The following is a 19,428-nucleotide window of genomic DNA, read 5'->3' on the forward strand; positions in this document are numbered from 1 at the left end:
ACCTCAAGGAGGCTATGGTCTAATGGAATCTTAGAACTAAATTTGGAAAAACATAGATGCCTTGAGTTTAGGACATTTAAGGGCAGCACTTAAGCTGGACATGATTGTTAGAGGAAAAAGGCAACAGCAATAGCTCCTGTCCGTGGGGACTTAGCATTTGTGCGTGATGTGTCTTTCCGTCCTCCCATCCACCTTGTGAAGTGGGTACTATTATTAAAATACCCATGGAGCAGGTAAAGAAACTGGCTTGAAGAGGTTAGGCAATATGCTTAAGGCCATGCGGCTGGTGAGCGGCTGGGACTGGAACCCGGGTCCACCAGGCTAGAGAGGCGTAGCCCTAATCCCCAAGATATTGTGCTGTACCCTTTGTCTTCACCTTATTTCACAAACTGTTTGACCATGTCCTTGACGACAAGTCATGAGCCACCAACGTACTGAGAAGGAGGAAAGCGATTGAAGGGCTAAGAGGAGGCTTCTTTTTTTTTTTTTTTTTTTTGCGGTATGCGGGCCTCTCACTGTTGGGGCCTCTCCCGTTGCGGGGCACAGGCTCCGGACGCGCAGGCTCAGCGGCCATAGCTCGTGGGCCTAGCCGCTCCGCGGCATGTGGGATCTTCCCGGACCGGGGCACGAACCCATGTCCCCTGCATCGGCAGGCAGGCTCTCAACCACTGCGCCACCAGGGAAGCCCCCGAGGAGGCTTCTTTACAACACGAGAGCAGTTCAGAGTCCTCTCTGGAGCAACGCTGAAGGCATGGTTGAAGTGATCTGGGTGCTGCACGTCATAGGCGGGGAAGAGTGATGAGAAAGCAAGTGGGCTGTACACAGCAAGACTTCACTGAGAGCCAAGCTCAATTGCACTCAGCCAACCAAATATCATTTCCAATGAATATGTGCAGAGAGCCTTGTTAGCTACGAGGTATCACTCTACACCAGTTACGGAGCCTAGCGTCACATAATACACGAGAACCTCTCCCTCTGTAGTGCTCACATGGGGAAAGGGTGAGTCAACAAGATGGGAGATTAAAATACTAGGCACGAGATTAATGCTGAGCCCTTTGCAGCAAAATCAACACTGCCATCGGGCTGTGGGCTGACGAGTACCCAGGGCAAGAAAACCACATGCAAGGGAAGGTCAAACATTCCCCAAATGCAGAGCTGCTCTAAGGACTCTACCCCCCAATCCCGAGGGGAGGGGAGCAATCAGCAGAATCTGGCTGGCTTCTGTTCCTAGGCTGCTTGTGGCACTCATTTTGCTTTTTACAAGAGCAGTGTCGCTTGGTGGTTAAGAGCAGATGGTGGCACCAGGCACCCTGGGTGTGAAGCCCTCTTCTGCCACTTTCGAGCTGTATGACTTGGACGAGTTATTTAACCCGCTGTGCCTCTGGTTCCTCAGTCATAAAGTGGGGCAGCTATACACGCACCTCATAAGGTTATTGGGGTAGATAAATGAGTTAATTATGTGCCTCGTAAATAGAAGTTGCTCATAACTGTCAGCTATTATAATCTATTATTAGACTCCAACGTGAAATTAAGAACAAATCTGAAAAGATTTATGAAAGCTAGTCAGTTTGAGTCTAGCCACCTGAAATGGATTGTCCATTAAACACGGCAACTGGCTCTCAACTCCTGTGGAATTTGAAGATCGGCACTAATACAACCACTAAGACAACAGTATTCTCTCAGCTTGAAGAGATGTCTCCAGGGTTTATTTGCATAGCTTTAAAATTTGGGGAGAAATGGAGACATCCCACCACGACCTCCTGCTCAAACTGAATTATATTCAGCCTTGAGAAGGCCATGGTCATGTGACACAAGGAAGAAGGATGGAGGCCACACCTTTGGAACACACACCCACCTTTCTCACCACAAAGCTTATATTGTGTAGAACCGATTTGGGGCTGCCACGTTGCTCCTGGGCACTGGTGACTCCCTGACCTGATGGACTCAGACTGTATGCCTCTGGCCTTTGTTTCTTAAAAGATGCTTCTTCTTGTTCTGCACTGTCTTTAGGTCACTTTTCCCCCTGGTTTCTTGCTCCCATGTCAAGGTGGCATTTGCTAAAAGCAAGACTGTATCTGGCTCTTCTGGTTGGGTGATGTAAGATGGGGGGCTTTTAGCTATGAGAATTTTCTAAGAGTAAAGAAACAAAATTAACTTGGCAGACGTCATCTATTTGCAAGAATCATCCCAGTATATCTTCTAATGACCCCAAATCATAATCTTGGGAATTCTACCTGGGACATCCAGGAAAGGTATTCTGAAGATATTCCCCCAGGAGAAGCTGCAGCAAAAATAGTCTATTAGCTCATACTATGTAGAACGGATGCCTTTTTAACCACAAGGCCTATCTGGGTCACCCACATTGCAGAATGCTGATCCCAGCTACAATTTACCCTTATGCCCAAGATGGCCAGCTTTTGCCAGTCTTTGGGTGGTTGGCTTCACTGCTTGACACTAATGCTTATGAAACCAAGGTCACATGTTCTGTCTCTGCTGTGTCTTCTTCCTAAGTCCCCACTCAGCTCAGTTCAACAAAACACCTGCCAAATGCCTACTCTGTGCCAGATTCTGGGGTAAACGACAGAAATGCAAATATTAGTCATAAGGCATGCTTCCTGTCCTTGAAGAGACTGCAGTCCAGGCGGAGATGGGAACATGCACAGATCATTTCAGTGAAACGTGACAGGGACAAAGCCCTGTAACTGCCGGGGATGGGACCCTTGGCTCCGCATCCTGGAGGCCCATGTAATTGATGCCTGAGCTGAGTCTGTACAGTGCTGTACAGGCAAAGATGAGGGAGGGCTTAGGGGAGGAGAGCTTTCTAGTAGAGGGCACAGCATGAGCAAAAACAGGCAATAGCATGGTTTGGGGGGATGAGAGGTGTAAGACGAGAAGTTCCGTATAACCGAGGGCCAGAGCTCAAGGTAGGAAGGGGATAAGAAATGAAGTGGAGACATAACTGAGGACGTGCTGATGGGGGACTCAGGCTCAGTCCTAGAGAGTGAAGGACAAGGATTTCAAGCAGGTTAATGTCAGTGATCAGACAAATATTTTAAAGCTCAATTAACAGTGCAATATGTATTTGAAAAGGACAACATTGGAAAAAGACAATTGGTTCTTCAGTCACTGTGATAGTTCAGATGAGAGACTATGAAGTCTTGAATGAAGGTGATGACACTAGGGACAGAGTGGAGGTTGTGGAGTCAAGAAATAGCATTGTTCCTCTAGTCTAAGATATTGGGTATCGTTAGACAATTAATGTCATGAGGTTAACTCTGTGTTTTGTTCAAAATGTAATAACTCAACAGTGCACCTTCCAATCCAATCTCATAAATGGTGCCTCTTAAAATTGAAGGAATACAGTGATCAGGAGGTGAGTCAACAGGATCTTTTTTTTTTTTTTTTAACTATTATTTGTGTCATTCTTTTTTTGTTTTTTTAAATTTTTGGCCACATTGGGTCTTCGTTGCTGTGTGCAGGCTTTCTCTAGTTGTGTCGAGTAGGGGCCACTCTTCGTTGCAGTGCACAGGCTTCTCATTGTAGTGGTTTCTCTTGTTGCGGAGCACAGGCTCTAGGCACATGGGCTTCAGTAGTTGTGGCACACTGGCTCAGAAGTTGTGGCTCAAGGGCTCTAGAGCGCAGGCTCAGTAGCTGTGGTGCACGGGCTTAGTTGCTCTGCGGCATGTGGGATCCTCCCGGACTAGGGCTCGAACCCGTGTCCCCTGCATTGGCAGGAGGATTCTTAACCACTGCACCACCAGGGAAGTCCCAACAGGATTCTTGATTGGTTAAATGTGGATGGTAAGGGAGAAGAGGGATACAGGCACCTAGGATGCTTAAAATGACATCCACATTTCAGACGTGAGTAAATAAGATCTTCCAATCAATTCACAGAGGTCTGAACGCACTGTTCTCTTGACTGACATGTGCTTCTCCTTTTCCTTTCCTTGCCTCAACTTCAAAACCACTTTATCTGCCCTTCCTACACATCACTTTCACCCTTACTATATATAGCAATTACTGGGATACCTGGTCCTGTACTAGACTGGAGGCTCTTAAGAGTAAAGACTCTCTCCTTATATTTGCATTTCCCACAGTGCCTTGCATATAGGAAGCATACAGTAAATCTTTTTTTAATTGAGATATAGTTGATTTACAATATTAGTCTCACATACACAACATAGTGATTCAAAGTTTTTATAGAGTATACTCCATTTAAAGTTATTATAAAATATTGGCTATATTCCTGTGCTGTACAATATATCCTTGTAGCTTATTTATTTTATACATAACAGTTTGTACCGCTTAATCCCCTGTTCCTATCGTGCCCCTTCCCCTTCCCTCTCCCCACTGGTAACCACTAGTTTGTTCTTTATATCTATGAGTTTGTTTCCTTTTTGTTATATTCAGGGTATTTTGCTTTACTTTTTTAGACTTCACATATACATGATATCATTCAGTATTTGTCTTTCTTTGTCTGACTTATTTCACTTAGCATAATGCCCTCCAAGTCCATCCACATTCATACAAATGGCAAAATTTCATTCTTTTTGTGGCTGAGTAATATTCTATTGTGTATATGTACCACCATCTTCCTTATCCATTCATCTCTCAACGGACACTTAGGTTCCTTCCGTATCTTGGCTTTTGTAAATAATGCTGCTATGAACATTGTGGTGCATGTATCTTTTCAAATTAGTGTTCTGTTTTCTTCAGATATATACCCCAGAGAGTAATTGTTGGGTCATATGGTAGTTCTATTTTTAGTTTTTTGAGGAACCTCCACAGTGTTGTTTTCCATAGTGACTGCACAAATTTACCTTCTACCAACAGCATACGAGGGTTCTCTTTTTTCCACATCCTCCCTGACATTTGTAATTTGTGTTCTTTTTGATGATAGACATTCTGGCAGGTGTGAGGTGATATCTCATTGTGGTTTTGATTTGTATTTCCCTGATGATTAGCGATGTTGAGCATCTTTTCATGTGCCTGTTGGCATCTGCATTTCCTCTTTGGAAAAATTTCTATTCAGTTCTTTTGCCCATTTCTAATTGGGTTGTTTGGGTTTTTGATGTTGAGTTGTATGAGCTGTTTATATATGTTGGATATTAACCCCTTATCAGTCACATCATTTGCAAATATTTTCTCCCATTCAGTAGGTTGTCTTTTCGTTTTGCCAATGCTTTCCTTTGCTGTGCTACTGTCAATTTCTCCCTTTATATCTGTTAATATTTGCTTTATGTATTTAAGTGGGTCCTATGTTGAGTGCATATGTATTTATAATTGTTATATTTTCTTCTTGGATCGATCCTTTGATCATTATGTAATGCCTTTGTTTCTTGTAACAGTCTTTGTTTTAAAGTCTATTTTTTCTGATATAAGTATTGCTACTCCAACTTTCTTTCGATTTCCATCTGCATGGAATGTCTTTTCCATCCCCTCACTTTCAATCTGTGTGTGTCTTTAGATCTGAAGTGAGTCTCTTGCAGGCAGCATGTATATCGGTTTTGTTTTCATATCCATTCAGCCACTCTATGTCTTTTGGTTGGAGCATTTAGTCTATTTACATTTAAAGTAATAATGGGTAGTTATTGTTATTTTGTTAATTGTCTTGGGGTTGTTTTTGTAGTTCTTTTTTGTTCTTTTCTTCTTTTGCTCTCTTCCTTTGTGATTTGATGACTATCTTTAGTGTTATGTTTGGATTCCTTTCTTTTTTTGTGTGTGTGTTTATCTATTATAAATGTATGGTTTGTGGTTACCATGAGGTTTATATATAGCAATCTATACATATATATACACGATTATTTTAAGTTGCTGATCTCCTAATTTCAAATGCATTTTAACAACCCTGAGTTTTTACTCTCTTCCCCCACAAGTACTGTTTTTCCATATTTTACATCAATTTGTTTTGTTATCCCTTAACTATATATTGTGGATTTAGATGATTTTACTACTTTTGTCTTTTAACCTTCCTACCAATTTTATACATAGTTGATTAACTACCTTTACTGTATATTTGCCCTTACTGATAAACTTTTTCCTTTTGTGATTTTCATGTTTCTAGTTGTGTTCTTTTCTTTCTAGCTTAGAGAAGTCCCTTTAACATTTCTTGTAAAGCTGGTTTGATGGTTCTGAACTCTTTTAGCTTTTGCTTGTCTGTAAAGTTTTGAACTCTCCATCAAATCTGAATGAGAGTCGTGTGGTGTTGAGTATTCTTGGTTGTAGTTTTTCCCCTTTCATCACTTAAAATATATCGTGCCACTCCCTTCTGACCTGCAGAGTTTCTGCTGAAGTCAGCTGATAGCCTTATGGAAGTTTCCTTGTATGTAACTTGTTGCTTTCCCTTGCTGCTTTTAATAGTCTCTCTTTATCTTTAATTTTTGCCATTTTAATTACAATGTGTCTTTGTGTGGTTCTCTTTGTGTTGATCCTGTTTGGGACTCACACAGTAAATCTTTGATGAATGAATAATAAATAAAATGACTAAATGAGTGTATAAATATGGTGTCTCCCCCCGCCACCGTCTTCATCACTTCTGTCACCACACACATCCTAGGACAAACTAGGTAGGCAAAGGGGAGATGGTTCAGTGCAAACTGAACTCCACTCCTGGAACGAGTTAAGAGTTATGGCTTGGAGAAAGAGTTGAGGGTCAGGAACATAATCTCCCTGGGTGGAGACCCCATCTCATTTTTACTAAAAGGGCAGGCCACCTATAATACTCTGCCTATATCCTGCTTGATGCATATTTGTGTATCCAACACTGAATGGAGGGTCTTCTCCCAACACCCACCAAACCAGTGACCCAGCCCTCCAATGGGTTGACACAGCCTCCCCTTATCTGGGAATTTTCCTGCCCCAAAATGAGAACTTTCTTCCCTGCTCACCCAGTGTTAGTTATATCTTCATTCTCCTTAGAGAGACATTGCCTTCAGCCAATGACCGAGAAAGGTAAGATTGCAATTGAAAACTCCATTACATTAAACATGGCAATCACACTAAATGCCTGAAGAACAAAAGAGAGGTATAGAATTCAGGATGGGATGTTGCCTTGGCTTTGAACCATTAAGTCCATGGGGATTAAATTTCCTGAGATGAGAAACAGTAGCACAGTTGGGATTCTCAGAGGAAAAATTTTCTCATTTCATGGCTCAGAAATCATGGGTTGGCAAATTGAAGGTATTAACATCTTAAACTATTTTGCGTTTGGATTTTCACCCAAATGGTGGGAAACTTATCCCCTTATCTCTGTCAATCCAGAGGATAAGGTCTGAAAAGGGCCTCTAATTGAGGGCCTTTGGAAATCTCCATCCATATAATATCCTTATTTGGCCTAGACCATTCATTCAAAAACCTATGCAGGGCTTCCCTGGTGGCGCAGTGGTTGAGAGTCCGCCTGCCGATGCAGGGGACACGGGTTCGTGCCCCGGTCCGGGAAGATTCCACATGCCACGGAGCGGCTGGGCCCGTGAGCCATGGCCACTGAGCCTGAGCGTCCGGAGCCTGTGCTCTGCAACGGGAGAGGCCACACAGTGAGAGGCCCGCGTACCGTGAAAAAAAAAAAACCTATGCAGATTTTTCCTAAATTATCCCCTTCTCTCTGTTGCTTCAGAGGCATCTAACCCTTCAGAGATAGAGCATCCTTTTACATACCACACAGAGACCAGTGTTGAAGGTGGAAGCTCCCTAGAATTATGTGCCTGGCCCAGGCTGGTTGCTGGTTCTCCTGCCCTCAGGGTCTGGCCTGCATGCCCTGCCTCCACACACACATAAGGGACCAATTTGAGAGCCTTGGTTCCACTGTCATTTCCAAAACAATGAACAATGACCCCCCTTCACTAGGGCCTTCCCCACTGAGCCCTGCCTGGCGGGTGGATAATATCATATAGCCTCAATGAAGACAAGTTTCCTTGCTCTGTGGGTGCCCCACAGGGGGCATGATCTCATCTCTTTCAGCTTTCATCTTCTCATCTGTCCTTGTAATTAGCAGCCTCTCCCTAACCACCCATCTAAGAAATTAAAAACACAACTTCCATCGACAAATCTGGAGTGATCCTTCCTGCTGTTGAATGGGCTCCATGGACAGGGCCCCTAGGCTTCAACTAATCCTAGGTAGTTCATTAAGAGGATGATGAAAGATGCTCCCTTCATCACATCTGGTCCAAAATACATCCCCAAAGAGAATTCAGCTCCCCCAGGTCCTAGAGCACTATCTTGGCTCAGGAAACCCAGGCCCTGGCTAGCACAGCCCCCGGGCTGCCTGATGTGACAGCTCCTCAGGGCTGACCTCCTACTCATGTGGCTCTGGCAGAGCAGGAGACTGAAAGGGATTCTTAGGCCAAAGAAATACGAGCCTCGCATTCAGGGAATTTGTTCTTGGTCTAGATTTCTTCTAAATCATCGTTTTAAAAAATATTAACAATGTGCACTCAATTTGGTTTCAAATTAATTTGCTTGGTATGTTCTGGGAAAAAAAATTTTTTTTGGTTTGGGGTGGTAGACAGCAGCCACTATAATCCAGTAGCATTCATTCTGTACATCAACCATTGCTGTTCATTTTGGCTTTCGGTTCATGGCTATGTTCAAGTCCCCAGAGTGTGTGAGAGAAATGTGTGTGAAGAAACTAAGAAAATTAAAGTATCTCCCAAAGATAATTCGATTGACAGCGCCACAACGAATGCCCCAGAAGAGGATCCTGCCTTCTCAAACGTCCCTCCACCCTCCCCTCCAGATCCCTGATTTTTGGTGCAATTCTTTTCTGGTGAGCATACCTCTCCTTTTTAATTTCATTCTCTCTCTCTCTTTTTCTTGCCTTTACGTTCTTTCTTCCAACCACTTGCCCTTCAGACGCTGCTTTAATATCTGAAATGTTTGTTTCTTTATTTCAGTCAGGGGCCATTTCCTCTCTAGCTCAGGTCCTGAGCCCCTCACGTTCACTCCAATTCTCCTTCTGAGGCTTTCAGCCTGAATATGCCTGGCCTGGGTGAGCATAAGGCTAATGAGAACAGCAGCAACTTATACAGCATTTACCGCATTCGAGGTGCTGACCGAGTGCTTTGTGGAAGACAGCGTCCATCCTCATTACGATAGGGACCGTCATCACCCCATTTACAGATAATAAAACCGAGACAAGAGAGGTTCCATGAATTGCTGTAAGTCATAGCTAGCAAGTGTGGAGTCGGACTTTAAACAAGGGGGACCCTGATCCGGACACCACACTGCCTCTCCCAATACTGACACCCCTCCAACCCGGAGAACTTTCACCAACTCTCTTCTTGGCGTATCTATGGATAAATAAGAATAAAATAGCCAAGGGCTCCTTTGGTTTCCATGTCCAAATGAAAAATTGTGTTCCAGCATTAACTACTACCCCTGCCCTGCTGTAGACTGAATAAGAGTTGCTACTAAGCTCTCCTCGGCTCCCAGTCAGCTCAAGTACTTGTTTTAGAAGTCAGGGTGGAATTCTGCTGTTTTCTGGCTCACCGTGATTGGGTGTTCTGATGCCAGTGCCAGAGGAGCTACCCACCTGGCACTTGCAGAGTTGGGTACAGAAGAGGCCAGCTCTAAAGAGGTGCTTACCACTGGGGCAGCGAGCTTTCATCTCAGGAGGATGTGGCAGGTGAATATCAGTACAATGGCTACGGTGGATGCAGTGGGGGCCAGCGTTGAGTTTCCACTTTGGACAAATCCAGCTTTTTCCAGTAATCTCCTTTCCCTCTTCCTTATATCTGTGAAATAGAAGCAGTCCACAGTGGTCTTATTTTGCTTGTCAAGCACCAGCATTAAGAAACGTATTACTCAATGGAATACTCCTCAGCCATAAAAATGAATGAAATATTGCCATTTGCAGCAACAAGGGTGGACCTAGAGATTATCATACTAAGTGAAGTAAGTCAGACAGAGAAAGACAAATATCATATGATAGCACTTATATGTGGAATCTAAAAAAGTAATACAAATGAACTTATCTAGGAAACAGAAAGAGACTCACAGACATAGAGAATAAAGTATAGATACCGAAGGGGAAGGGGCAGGGGGAGGGATAAATTAGGAGTCTAGGATTAACAGATACACACTACTATATATAAAATAGATAAACAACAAGGATTTACTGTAGAGCACAGGGAACAATACTCAATACCTTGTAACCTATAATGGAAAAGAATCTGAAAAAGAACATATATATATTATATACATACATATATAATATATATATGTATAACTGAATCACTTTACTGTACACCTGAAACTAATACAACATTGTAAACCAACTATACTTCAATTAAAAAAAAAAGAAACATATTACTCCTGCCCTGTTCTCCTGCACAGACAGCCCAGAGCACAATGCCAGCATGTACTGGGGGTTCAGTACATGTCAGCTGCCATTGCTGGATGGTTTCCAAGGTCCCTCCTGATCTGATTCTCTGTGTCAGGAGTCATACACTCAGATGCCTACAGGGGTCAGGCAAGTAAGGTAAATGAAGGGAGTGGGCAGAGAGCAATACCAGAGCGAGGATGTCCCAAGGCTCACCAGACTGTTTTGAAGTCTGAGATGTGGAATTTTATGAGACATCTCCCTACTCTTAAATGTTGGGAACTAATTGAAAAAGTTAAAGTACTGTAGGGGCCAAACAAAACACATATGCCAGCCTGAAGACTGCCAGATTGAGGCCCCTGCCCTTTTTGTCTCAGGAACAGCTGCAAAAACCCAAGAGCACATCTCCCTTCCGTAAGTCCAGATGAGGCTATGACTCCGCACCACTCACACATAAAATTCAAGCTTCCCTCCCCTGCTGTTTAAAGAGTCCTTAATGGGAATCCCAGCGTCCTCTGCAAAAACCCTTTCACATCAGCAACATGGTGTCACAGCCCTTCTCGCTGAGTGCTGCCTACAGACCAGGTGCTGGGCTGAACCCTGCACAGGCACGCTCTCCCTCGGCTGCTCTCACCACAGTGTGACACGGCAGAAGCCATCATTATGCCCTTCTGACAGTAGAGGAAAGGCTTAGCAGGTGAAGTGACTTGCCTCTTAAGAGGCTGGGATCCAAAGCATGCTGTCCACACGCCCTTCCCCTCAAGAACACCAGCCACCTCCTTCCCTCCACGCCCTGCTATCCTTCAGGGCCTGTCTAAAACGCCACCTCTGCCAGGAGGCTCATCTCTCACACCCGTGGAGCTCCCCTCAGTTTCTTTTGTGGCATTTTACCCATTTTATCCTATAATTAATTCCCATGTTCACTCATTCAGCACATTTTAACCTGATGTCTGCTATATGCCAGGGGCTGTGCTGGGTGCTGGGGAATATAGGGACAAACAGGGTCTCGGCTCTTCCAGTAGGGGCGATAGACAACAAAGAAACAAACAAGTAAATAAGATAATTACAAACTGTGTTGGGTGATATGAGAGAAATGAACAGGATGAAGTGATTAAGAGGTGAATTGGGACTGGACCTGCTTGAGACTGTGGTCAAGAAGGCCTCTTGAGGGCTTCCCTGGTGGCGCAGTGGTTGAGAGTTCGTGCCCCGGTCCGGGAAGATCCCACATGTCACGGAGCGGCTGGGCCCGTGAACCATGGCCGCTGAGCCTGCGCGTCCGGAGCCTGTGCTCCGCGACGGGAGAGGCCACAGCAGTGAGAGGCCTGCGTACCGCCAAAAAGAAGGCCTCTTGAGTCAGTGACATTGACTTCAGGAGACCCAAAGTCAAGACAAAGTCAGCATGAACATCTTAGCAGAAGACATTCCAGGCAGAGGGAACAGCAACGGCAGAGATCCTGAGGCATGAATGGGTGTGGATCTTGTTCTAAAAACAGAAAGCTTCTGTGGCTCAAGCTGAGGTATCAAGGCCTGGGATAAGATGTGATGAGATCAGGAGGTCAGCAGGGGCCCGACTGTGCTAGATCTAATAGCCCATCGGAAGGAATCTGGACTTCATCCAAAAGACCTAAACTTGAAAAAACCTAAGTGTGATAAGAGGCCACTAAAGCTTGTTCAGCAGGGGAGAGACAAGATCTGACTGACATTTTTAAAAGGTCACTCTGGCTGCTGAGTGCATCGTGTGTTTCAGGGGGAAGGAGGAAAGCAGGGGTTGCATCCAGAAGTTCTTGCCATAGGCTGGAAGGGAGAGGATATTGCTTGGACTAGGGTGACAGTAGAATGAAGAGAAGCAGAAAGAGTCCAGATATATTCTAGAAGTAGAGCCAGCAAACTAATAGCTATTTCTGAGCTTAGTTAACTCATCCTCCCTCAATTTTAAAACTAGGGACACTTTTCCTAATTATTTTGTGTGACTCCCATGGCCTTGCACATAGTAGGAACTTGGTACGTATTTATTGAGTTAAACTGACTTGAATTAAATTGAGTTTTAAATTGAATGATGTCAAATGGAATCAAATTTAATCACATCAAATAAATTGTATTAAAGTGAGTTCAGTGTGTGAGGGAGTATTTCTGTGTCTTCAAAGAGGGTACAATAGGGCTGCCAGCATCCCAACCTGGGGGCACTTCCTTTGGCAGTCTCAAAAGCAGATTTTCTAAAGCCACTTCCTAAAATGTGGATACACAGCTTCGGGCCCAATTACATGCTGGTCTAAAAGTGTAATTGTGGATCCAGAGAGTTAGTTGTAACGGTGGTTCAAATCATTAACCAGTCAACCACCTGAGTCTATGTCAGCAATTATGTAACTATTCCTGCAATTAGATCTGCATTTTCATTTGATTGAAATAGTCTTCATATCATTTTTAAAACAAAAGAGCTATATATGCATTCTCTTATCTACCCAAAGCATGTCATGTCAGTGAGACAGAGGCTGCTGCCGGCGAGGAGGGGACATGTGTGTAAGTGTTAGTGTGTGCGTGTGTCCATGTGGACATCTTCCCAGTCAAGGAAATAGGCTGAGCCAGCTCTTCTCCTGCTCGTAATGTTTTAGCGGACTATTTTTGTGAAAGGTAACTGGCCAGTACAAGGATTCACTGACCTCAGTATGGCTAAACCATATGTCGCTCACCTGCTGAGCCCTTGGGTTCAGCAGAAGAGATGCCTGAGTCTATTCTAAAATCTCTGTAATTTTTTGAAAAGCCTACAGATCAGCTCGGGGGTCGCTTCAGCCAACTTTCAGAATGCCGGGCCCCAGGACCCTTAAGAACCCCTTAGAAGAGCACATTCTACAGGGTAAGTGGTTCTTTCAGCAACTGCTCATCCTACCTGGGATGGCGTTCGTAAAAGATTTCTCCCAGGTGTACATTTTAATCAGCTTGATGCAGGTCAGAAACTCATTCATCGTCTGAACTCGCTTATCTGTCACTGAAATTGCTGATCATAGAAAAGCTGACTTGAGCTTAGCCATAAACATCTGAAATCGAGGTACAAACAGTGGGTTCAGAGAATTGCTGAGTTGCAGTTGGCCTAAAAATCCAGGGATGGGAGTGTAAGTGTCAGGCCCGAGATTCTCAGCTGAATCCTTCCCTTGAGTTGTGGCTGACGTGCTCTGGGGGACACGACTGGGGTCAGGGCAGATGAGGCCAATGTGTGAATTGCCAGGATGCAAGGAAAGTGCTGGGGACTTTGACAAACTGAAGAAGCATGCTCCCCTTCCCCAGGGTATTCAAATTCAAGTTGTATAAAAACTGTACTGTCTGTGAGCTCAAAGTACGGGCCCAGGCTTCAGGGCCAGGCCCGGGACACAAAGTCCACTTCAGTGAGAGTGTGTGTGAAGTACAACAGCAGAGACCTGCCATTACCTGGATGGGGATGAATAGCACACACACGGATATCCCGACGAGAGCTGTGGGCCCCACAATGAAAAAGGCGTACACCACACAGACAGCCATTAGGATAAGGATGGTGGCTGGCAAGGGACAAAACAAGGCAGCTTCAAACAAAGAATAACTATCACTTGATAGTATATTGAGCACCTGGAAAGAAAGCACATGGGTTCAGCCTTTGGAAGGGCCACCTAAACATTTCCTCAACTGAAGGCTTTCGGAATGGCTGAGGGGGTCTGAGGAAGGAAGAGAAAAACTGACTTATAGGTGGAGAGAATTGTCAGAGGACCAACAGGGTGAGTTTCGTGGGTCTCATTTTAGTATGACTTTGGAGAGGCCTGTCTTTTAGAACTGAGAATCCCAATGAAGAAAGGCTTAAGTATCACCTGAGAACATGCTGGCGAGCTTGCCAGCTGCCTACCTGATAGCTCTATCTCCTTCTTCCTTATTAGTACAACCCTGCTTAATCAGGGCATCTATGGGCCCAGCAAAAGGACCACATTTCCCAGCCTTCTTTGTGGAAGCATGGTGACCTTGTAATTATGTTAAGGGCAATGAGGTATAAGCCAAAGTGCTGAATGGAACTTTGGGGGTGAATTCTTACAGGGAGCCAACTCAACTTGGAAGTCTCCTTCCTCCTACCGGCTCTCTGAAATATGGTTGGGATGGCTGGACCTGCAGCTTCCATCCTGAACCATTATGGGAGCCACGTGCTAAGGTAGTGATGAAGAACAATAGAAAAGCCTGGAAGTCCCCACTCCAGCCCCGGATCATCCTCTTCCAGACTCCTTTTACACAGAGTGAAATAAATCCATCCTGTTTAAGCCACTGTTTGGGGGGGTTTTCGGTTATATGCAACTGAATCTAATCATAATTGATATAGAATATTTTGAACAAACTGAAAGAGCAAGTGTAAGAAAGAAACAAGTCTTTTCCCTTACCTCACACCACCTAGGGTTCCCTTGGCCAGGGAAATGTTCTTGTGTAAAGAGTGAAGATTTTATTGCTAAGGATTAAGGGCTTAAGAAAATGTCAACTCTGAAGTCCAACAGGCATGGTCTTTATTGGGACTTGGCATCCCAAATACTACACAGTTGGAATCATCAGATCCATTAGTCAATCAATTTTGTTAAATGCTGTAGTGTTCTCTGTACTGCTTCAGTGTCCTGACTGACGGTCAAAGGGATTAGATGAGGTCACCCCTAAGCCCTGTTCCAACTGGAACAGGGAAGCCTTTCCAAATTCTCCAGCTTGAATGGAGCTCTCCTTTCTCTGAATTCTTCTGGTGTTTTGAGTCTCCACCACTTCACTAGGCAAGGAGATGGGACATGATGGGCAAGATATTGACAACCAAAAGTGGGGCAGATATTCCATCCAGGAAGCACATCTCACACATATTCAGAAAACTCGGAATTTAGTTTCTTAAAGTTAAACTCCTTCTGGACCAACTTACCTCACCAACAGAGATGTGTGTCAGCGTCTTGAATGACACCAGGTTTTCGAAAACCAGGGTGGAGATGGCCACCTTCAACCAGATCACCGTGCAGTAATTTATGGCCCAGGCAAGGGCCCAAAAGAGAACTTTGGTAAACTCGGTGATGAAAAGGGCTGTGCACAGGCTGATGCCAACCCAGACCTTCCTGGAGGTGCTCTGGGTCGGCTGGAGGATTTGGTGAATGAGAGTCATCTGTAGAACAGCGCGGTGAAGAGAGAAGAGTGCTGCTGGGGGTCAAGGTAGGTACAGGAGGCCTCAGATAATGTCAGCAAGCTGACTTTATGAGGCAAACTTTTAAATTAATTTCAGCGGCTGCTGCTGTGCTTGACAAAAAGGATTAGCTTTATGAAAATTCACCCCCAAGAAGCACAAAGATAACAGCAACGTACTAAACCCACCAGATCGTAGAGGAAGTAACTAATGACATTCCTTGTCAGTCTGGGGACCTGGGAGACAAGGCAGAAGAAGGGCCAGTGCGCTCACCGGCCCTATGGCTGCCGTGATAAGGCACAGGATATTGGCCACGATATCCATCAAAACATGCGTCCTCTGGAATTTCCAGACCACTCGGCCCAGAGAGGCTTTCTCGGGACCCATCTTTTCTACCTCTTCAATCCAAAGGGTTCGAAATCTGTGATGAAAGAACAGGAAGAAGGAAAAAGGTTTACATTACCACTTGCTGGTCAAAGCTACTCTGATGGAAAAAAGTTTGCAAGAATTCTTAGCACAACCCCCATCCCTGGCAGTGGTGGAGTCAGAAGAATAGCATTTGTTTTCCCTTCTTTTGGAGGGTGGATGGGACATAAGCGAGGCAGCGGGCAGAGCCCTGACACAGCACAATCTGGTATCTGGCATTTGGGCTCTTTCCGGGCCTTGATTTCCTCCTCCTGCCTGTCTCTGGCACAATACTGGTTGTGATAAAAACACTGAGGCAACAGAGAAACCAAGAAAAAAATCTTCTCCAGGGCAAGGAGGAGCTTGTCCATTTCAAAGATCTGAAAGGAGGCCAGTGTGACAGGCGTGTGGGGACACGGGGAGGCAAGGCAGGGCCAGATCTCATGGGATCTCACGGTCCTCACGAAGGAGATTAGATTGCAAAGGAAGCCACTGCAGGCTTTTAAGCCAACATGACAAGATCATTTTACATATCTAAAAGAACATCTGGCTGCTGTGAGAGTAGTGGGTTATGGGGGTGGGGAGTAAAGATGGAAGCAGGGAGACCACAGTGGGAGACCATCGGCATCCAGGTGGGAGGTGGCAGTGGCTTGACACTGGATTTAGGGAAACGTGGTCAGGGGAGACAACAGGACTTACTGATGAATTAGATGTGGGAGAAAAGGAGAAGGGGGATCAGGGGCCCCAGTTTTCTGACTTGACCAACTGTGGGAATAGAGTTCACAGAGATGGGGAAAGGGGGAAGAGGGAACATCGTCAGGTGGAGCTGAAGATCAAGAATGCAGCTTTAGGGCTTCCCTGGTGGCTCAGTTGTTGAGAGTCCGCCGATGCAGGGGACGCGGGTTCGTGCCCTGGTCCAGGAAGATCCCACATGCCGCAGAGTGGCTGGGCCCGTGAGCCATGGCCGCTGGGCCTGCATGTCCGGAGCCTGTGCTCCGCAACGGGAGCGGCCACGACGGTGAGAGGCCCACGTACCGTAAAAAAGACAAAACAAAAACAAAACAACAAAAAAAAGAACGCAGCTTTAGATATAGGATGCTTGTGAATCATCCAAGTCCAGTCGGATGCTGGGTGTATGAACTCAGAGTCTGGAGGAGAGGCATGGACTGAAGATAGTGTTATTAAGGTTGTCAACATGTGTTTGGTGGGTCAGCCTTTGGAGGAGAACATTAGCACAGAAGGGAAGAGGATCTAAGTTGATGTTGGGTAGATGGAAGGCAACATTAAAAACCGACAGAGAGGTAGAAGGAAAACCTGGTCCACAGGCACTGGTCCAGCCCCTTTCTCTCCGTGCTCCCTGGCAACTTTCTCCAGACTATAGATTTTGGAAACTACTACTGACAGAGATTTCTGCAGGACACAGATGAGGGGATGCACAATTGTAGGAGCAATTGCAAGAGCATGATTATAACTCCCAGCCCTTCAAGCATATGAGGCCAAAGAGAAGGAGAATTCCAGAAGAAAGAAATGCAGAGAGAGGGCGATGAGATCTTCCCCATTGTTTAAGACATGAACCTTGAAGTTCAATGCAGCCGTTAGAAAGAATGAAGTTGAGGTTCTGGGCTGTGGAAAAATCTTCATAAACTCTTCACTGAAAATAGCAAAATAGTTAACCATGAGATAGTATGCTTCAGTTTTTGTTCAAAGAAAAAAAGATGACCTGTGAGTAAGGAGGAAGAAGAAGAGGTATTGATCTGCAGAATATGGTAACACAGGGTGTGTTTAATCTGAGTAGAAAAAATCCAGAACAGTTGCACGCCAGCATTTAACAGTGCTGACCTCTGGGGAGTGGGGCTGGAGTACGGTGGGGATACTTCCACTGCTTAAACTTCTGTTACTTTAACATTTCTATAATGAATCTGAATTAGGTTGAATCAATGAAATACATGTTTTTGCAAGTCAAAATTGTCAAATATTGGAAGTTTTCATTTGGTTCAACCTAAACATAGTTTGTAATATAAAAGCTCACAATATTCTGTAATAGCCTAAATGGGAAAAGAATTTGAAAAAGAATAGATACATGTATATGTATAACTGAATCACTTTGCTGTAACACCTGAAACTAACACAACATTGTTAATCAACTATACTCCAATATAAAATAAAAAATTTCTTTAAAAGTCTAATGACAATTTTTAAAGGGAAATACAACACCATGCCTGGAAGCAGCCCAGGTGGTGTCCATCCAGTACAGAGCAAAGTGAGATTCCGGCCACTCTTGCCCCGATGCGGTGCTCCTACAAAATAGCCAATGGCCCTGTCAGAATGGTCCTGAAGCCTCAGGCTCTCAAGAAGTCCATTCTCCCTACCAAACCTCCCCAGTACTCACCTCCCCAGAGACTAGGCCACGAAGGTCAGTCAGCCCAGCCCTCATCTCAGAGATAAGCCATGAGAACAGCCACCAAACCAGTGGGTGCTGATTTCCGCAAAGGGAAATGGGAGCACACACAAGGACTCACGGGTCCCTTCCCAAAGTGGGCTCCTCTCTAGATGTGACCCAGACAAATCCTGGTACCTTTTGCCATTGATGTCGAATGAGTCATACGGTGACAGTGGGGGCAGGGTGTCCACAGTCAGCATGCGCTTGTAGCCTCTCATCATCACTGGCGTGAGCCAAGAGAATGTGGGAAAGGAGAGCAGCCCTGCGTCATCCACAGGGTTGGGTGCCAGCCTAAAACAAGCGAAACACTCGGTGTTCCAGGTTGTTGGGGTCATTGCCTTGAGTCCCCGGCTGGAATTCTTAACTACAGTGCTAACCACAGCCACGCTCAGACCTGTGACTCACATCATCAGCCCCATGAGCAGCGGTGTGCTGGGCCAGCTCCTACCAGCTTGCACGAGCTGATTGTTCGATTTTTAGGAATTCTGCAAGTCAGTTCTTAAACACAGCCTATATTAAAAATTAAATTACATAAATGTAAGTAAATTATCTTAAAGACAAAGGCAATCAATACTCAAAACTCATAGCTTCCAAGATTATTTTACTAGATTTTACTCGTATTTGTTCTTTAGATTATATAAGTCTGTGGTGTCTGTGGGGGAAATACCATACAGGATAGGGCTCTATTACCGTATGTCTGTTCCCAACTTTGCGCTCAGTGACATCACGTTGAAATCAGCCATGGTAGGAGAATTTACACCAAAAAAGTGATAAATGCTATGAACCAGGGAATTTTTTAGTGAGCCAGTTGTTGAATATCTACCAGTGACCACCCCATGGGAAAGAGGGTACCTGCTCCATTTGGCATGAGGAAATGGAGACCCAGTAGCTGATCATCAGAGGAGTTGGATGCCTGGCTTTTGCTCTCAGGAGGATGGGGAGGGTCAGAGTACAGTGTGCCAAAGTAGAGGTGAGGCTGCAAGGAGGCAAGAGCTAGAGGCAAACTTATGGTTTATTGTGAGGATTAATACATGTAAGCTGCTACATAAATATTAGCTAGCAGATAAATAAGGAGGACAGGGGAGGTAAAAGGAGGGAGAAAAGAGAAAGGGAAGTAGA

General features: G+C 44.9%; 1 protein-coding gene across 1 annotated transcript in view; it reads right to left on the reverse strand.

Annotated features, from left to right (window-relative positions):
- The window catches only part of ABCC12 (ATP binding cassette subfamily C member 12), a 75,306-nt gene that overhangs the window by 37,738 nt on the left and 18,140 nt on the right, over window positions 1–19,428 (reverse strand). The window contains 10 exon segments of the mRNA XM_065898360.1: window positions 1,856–1,980; window positions 1,983–2,132; window positions 6,906–6,940; window positions 6,942–7,006; window positions 9,580–9,728; window positions 13,200–13,347; window positions 13,736–13,909; window positions 15,213–15,446; window positions 15,738–15,885; window positions 18,445–18,600. Of these exon segments, the coding sequence (XP_065754432.1) occupies window positions 1,856–1,980; window positions 1,983–2,132; window positions 6,906–6,940; window positions 6,942–7,006; window positions 9,580–9,728; window positions 13,200–13,347; window positions 13,736–13,909; window positions 15,213–15,446; window positions 15,738–15,885; window positions 18,445–18,600 (1,384 nt within the window).

The sequence above is a fragment of the Phocoena phocoena genome, chromosome 20 (genome assembly GCF_963924675.1).
Source record: "Phocoena phocoena chromosome 20, mPhoPho1.1, whole genome shotgun sequence".
In the NCBI taxonomy this organism is placed as follows: Eukaryota; Metazoa; Chordata; class Mammalia; order Artiodactyla; family Phocoenidae; genus Phocoena; species Phocoena phocoena.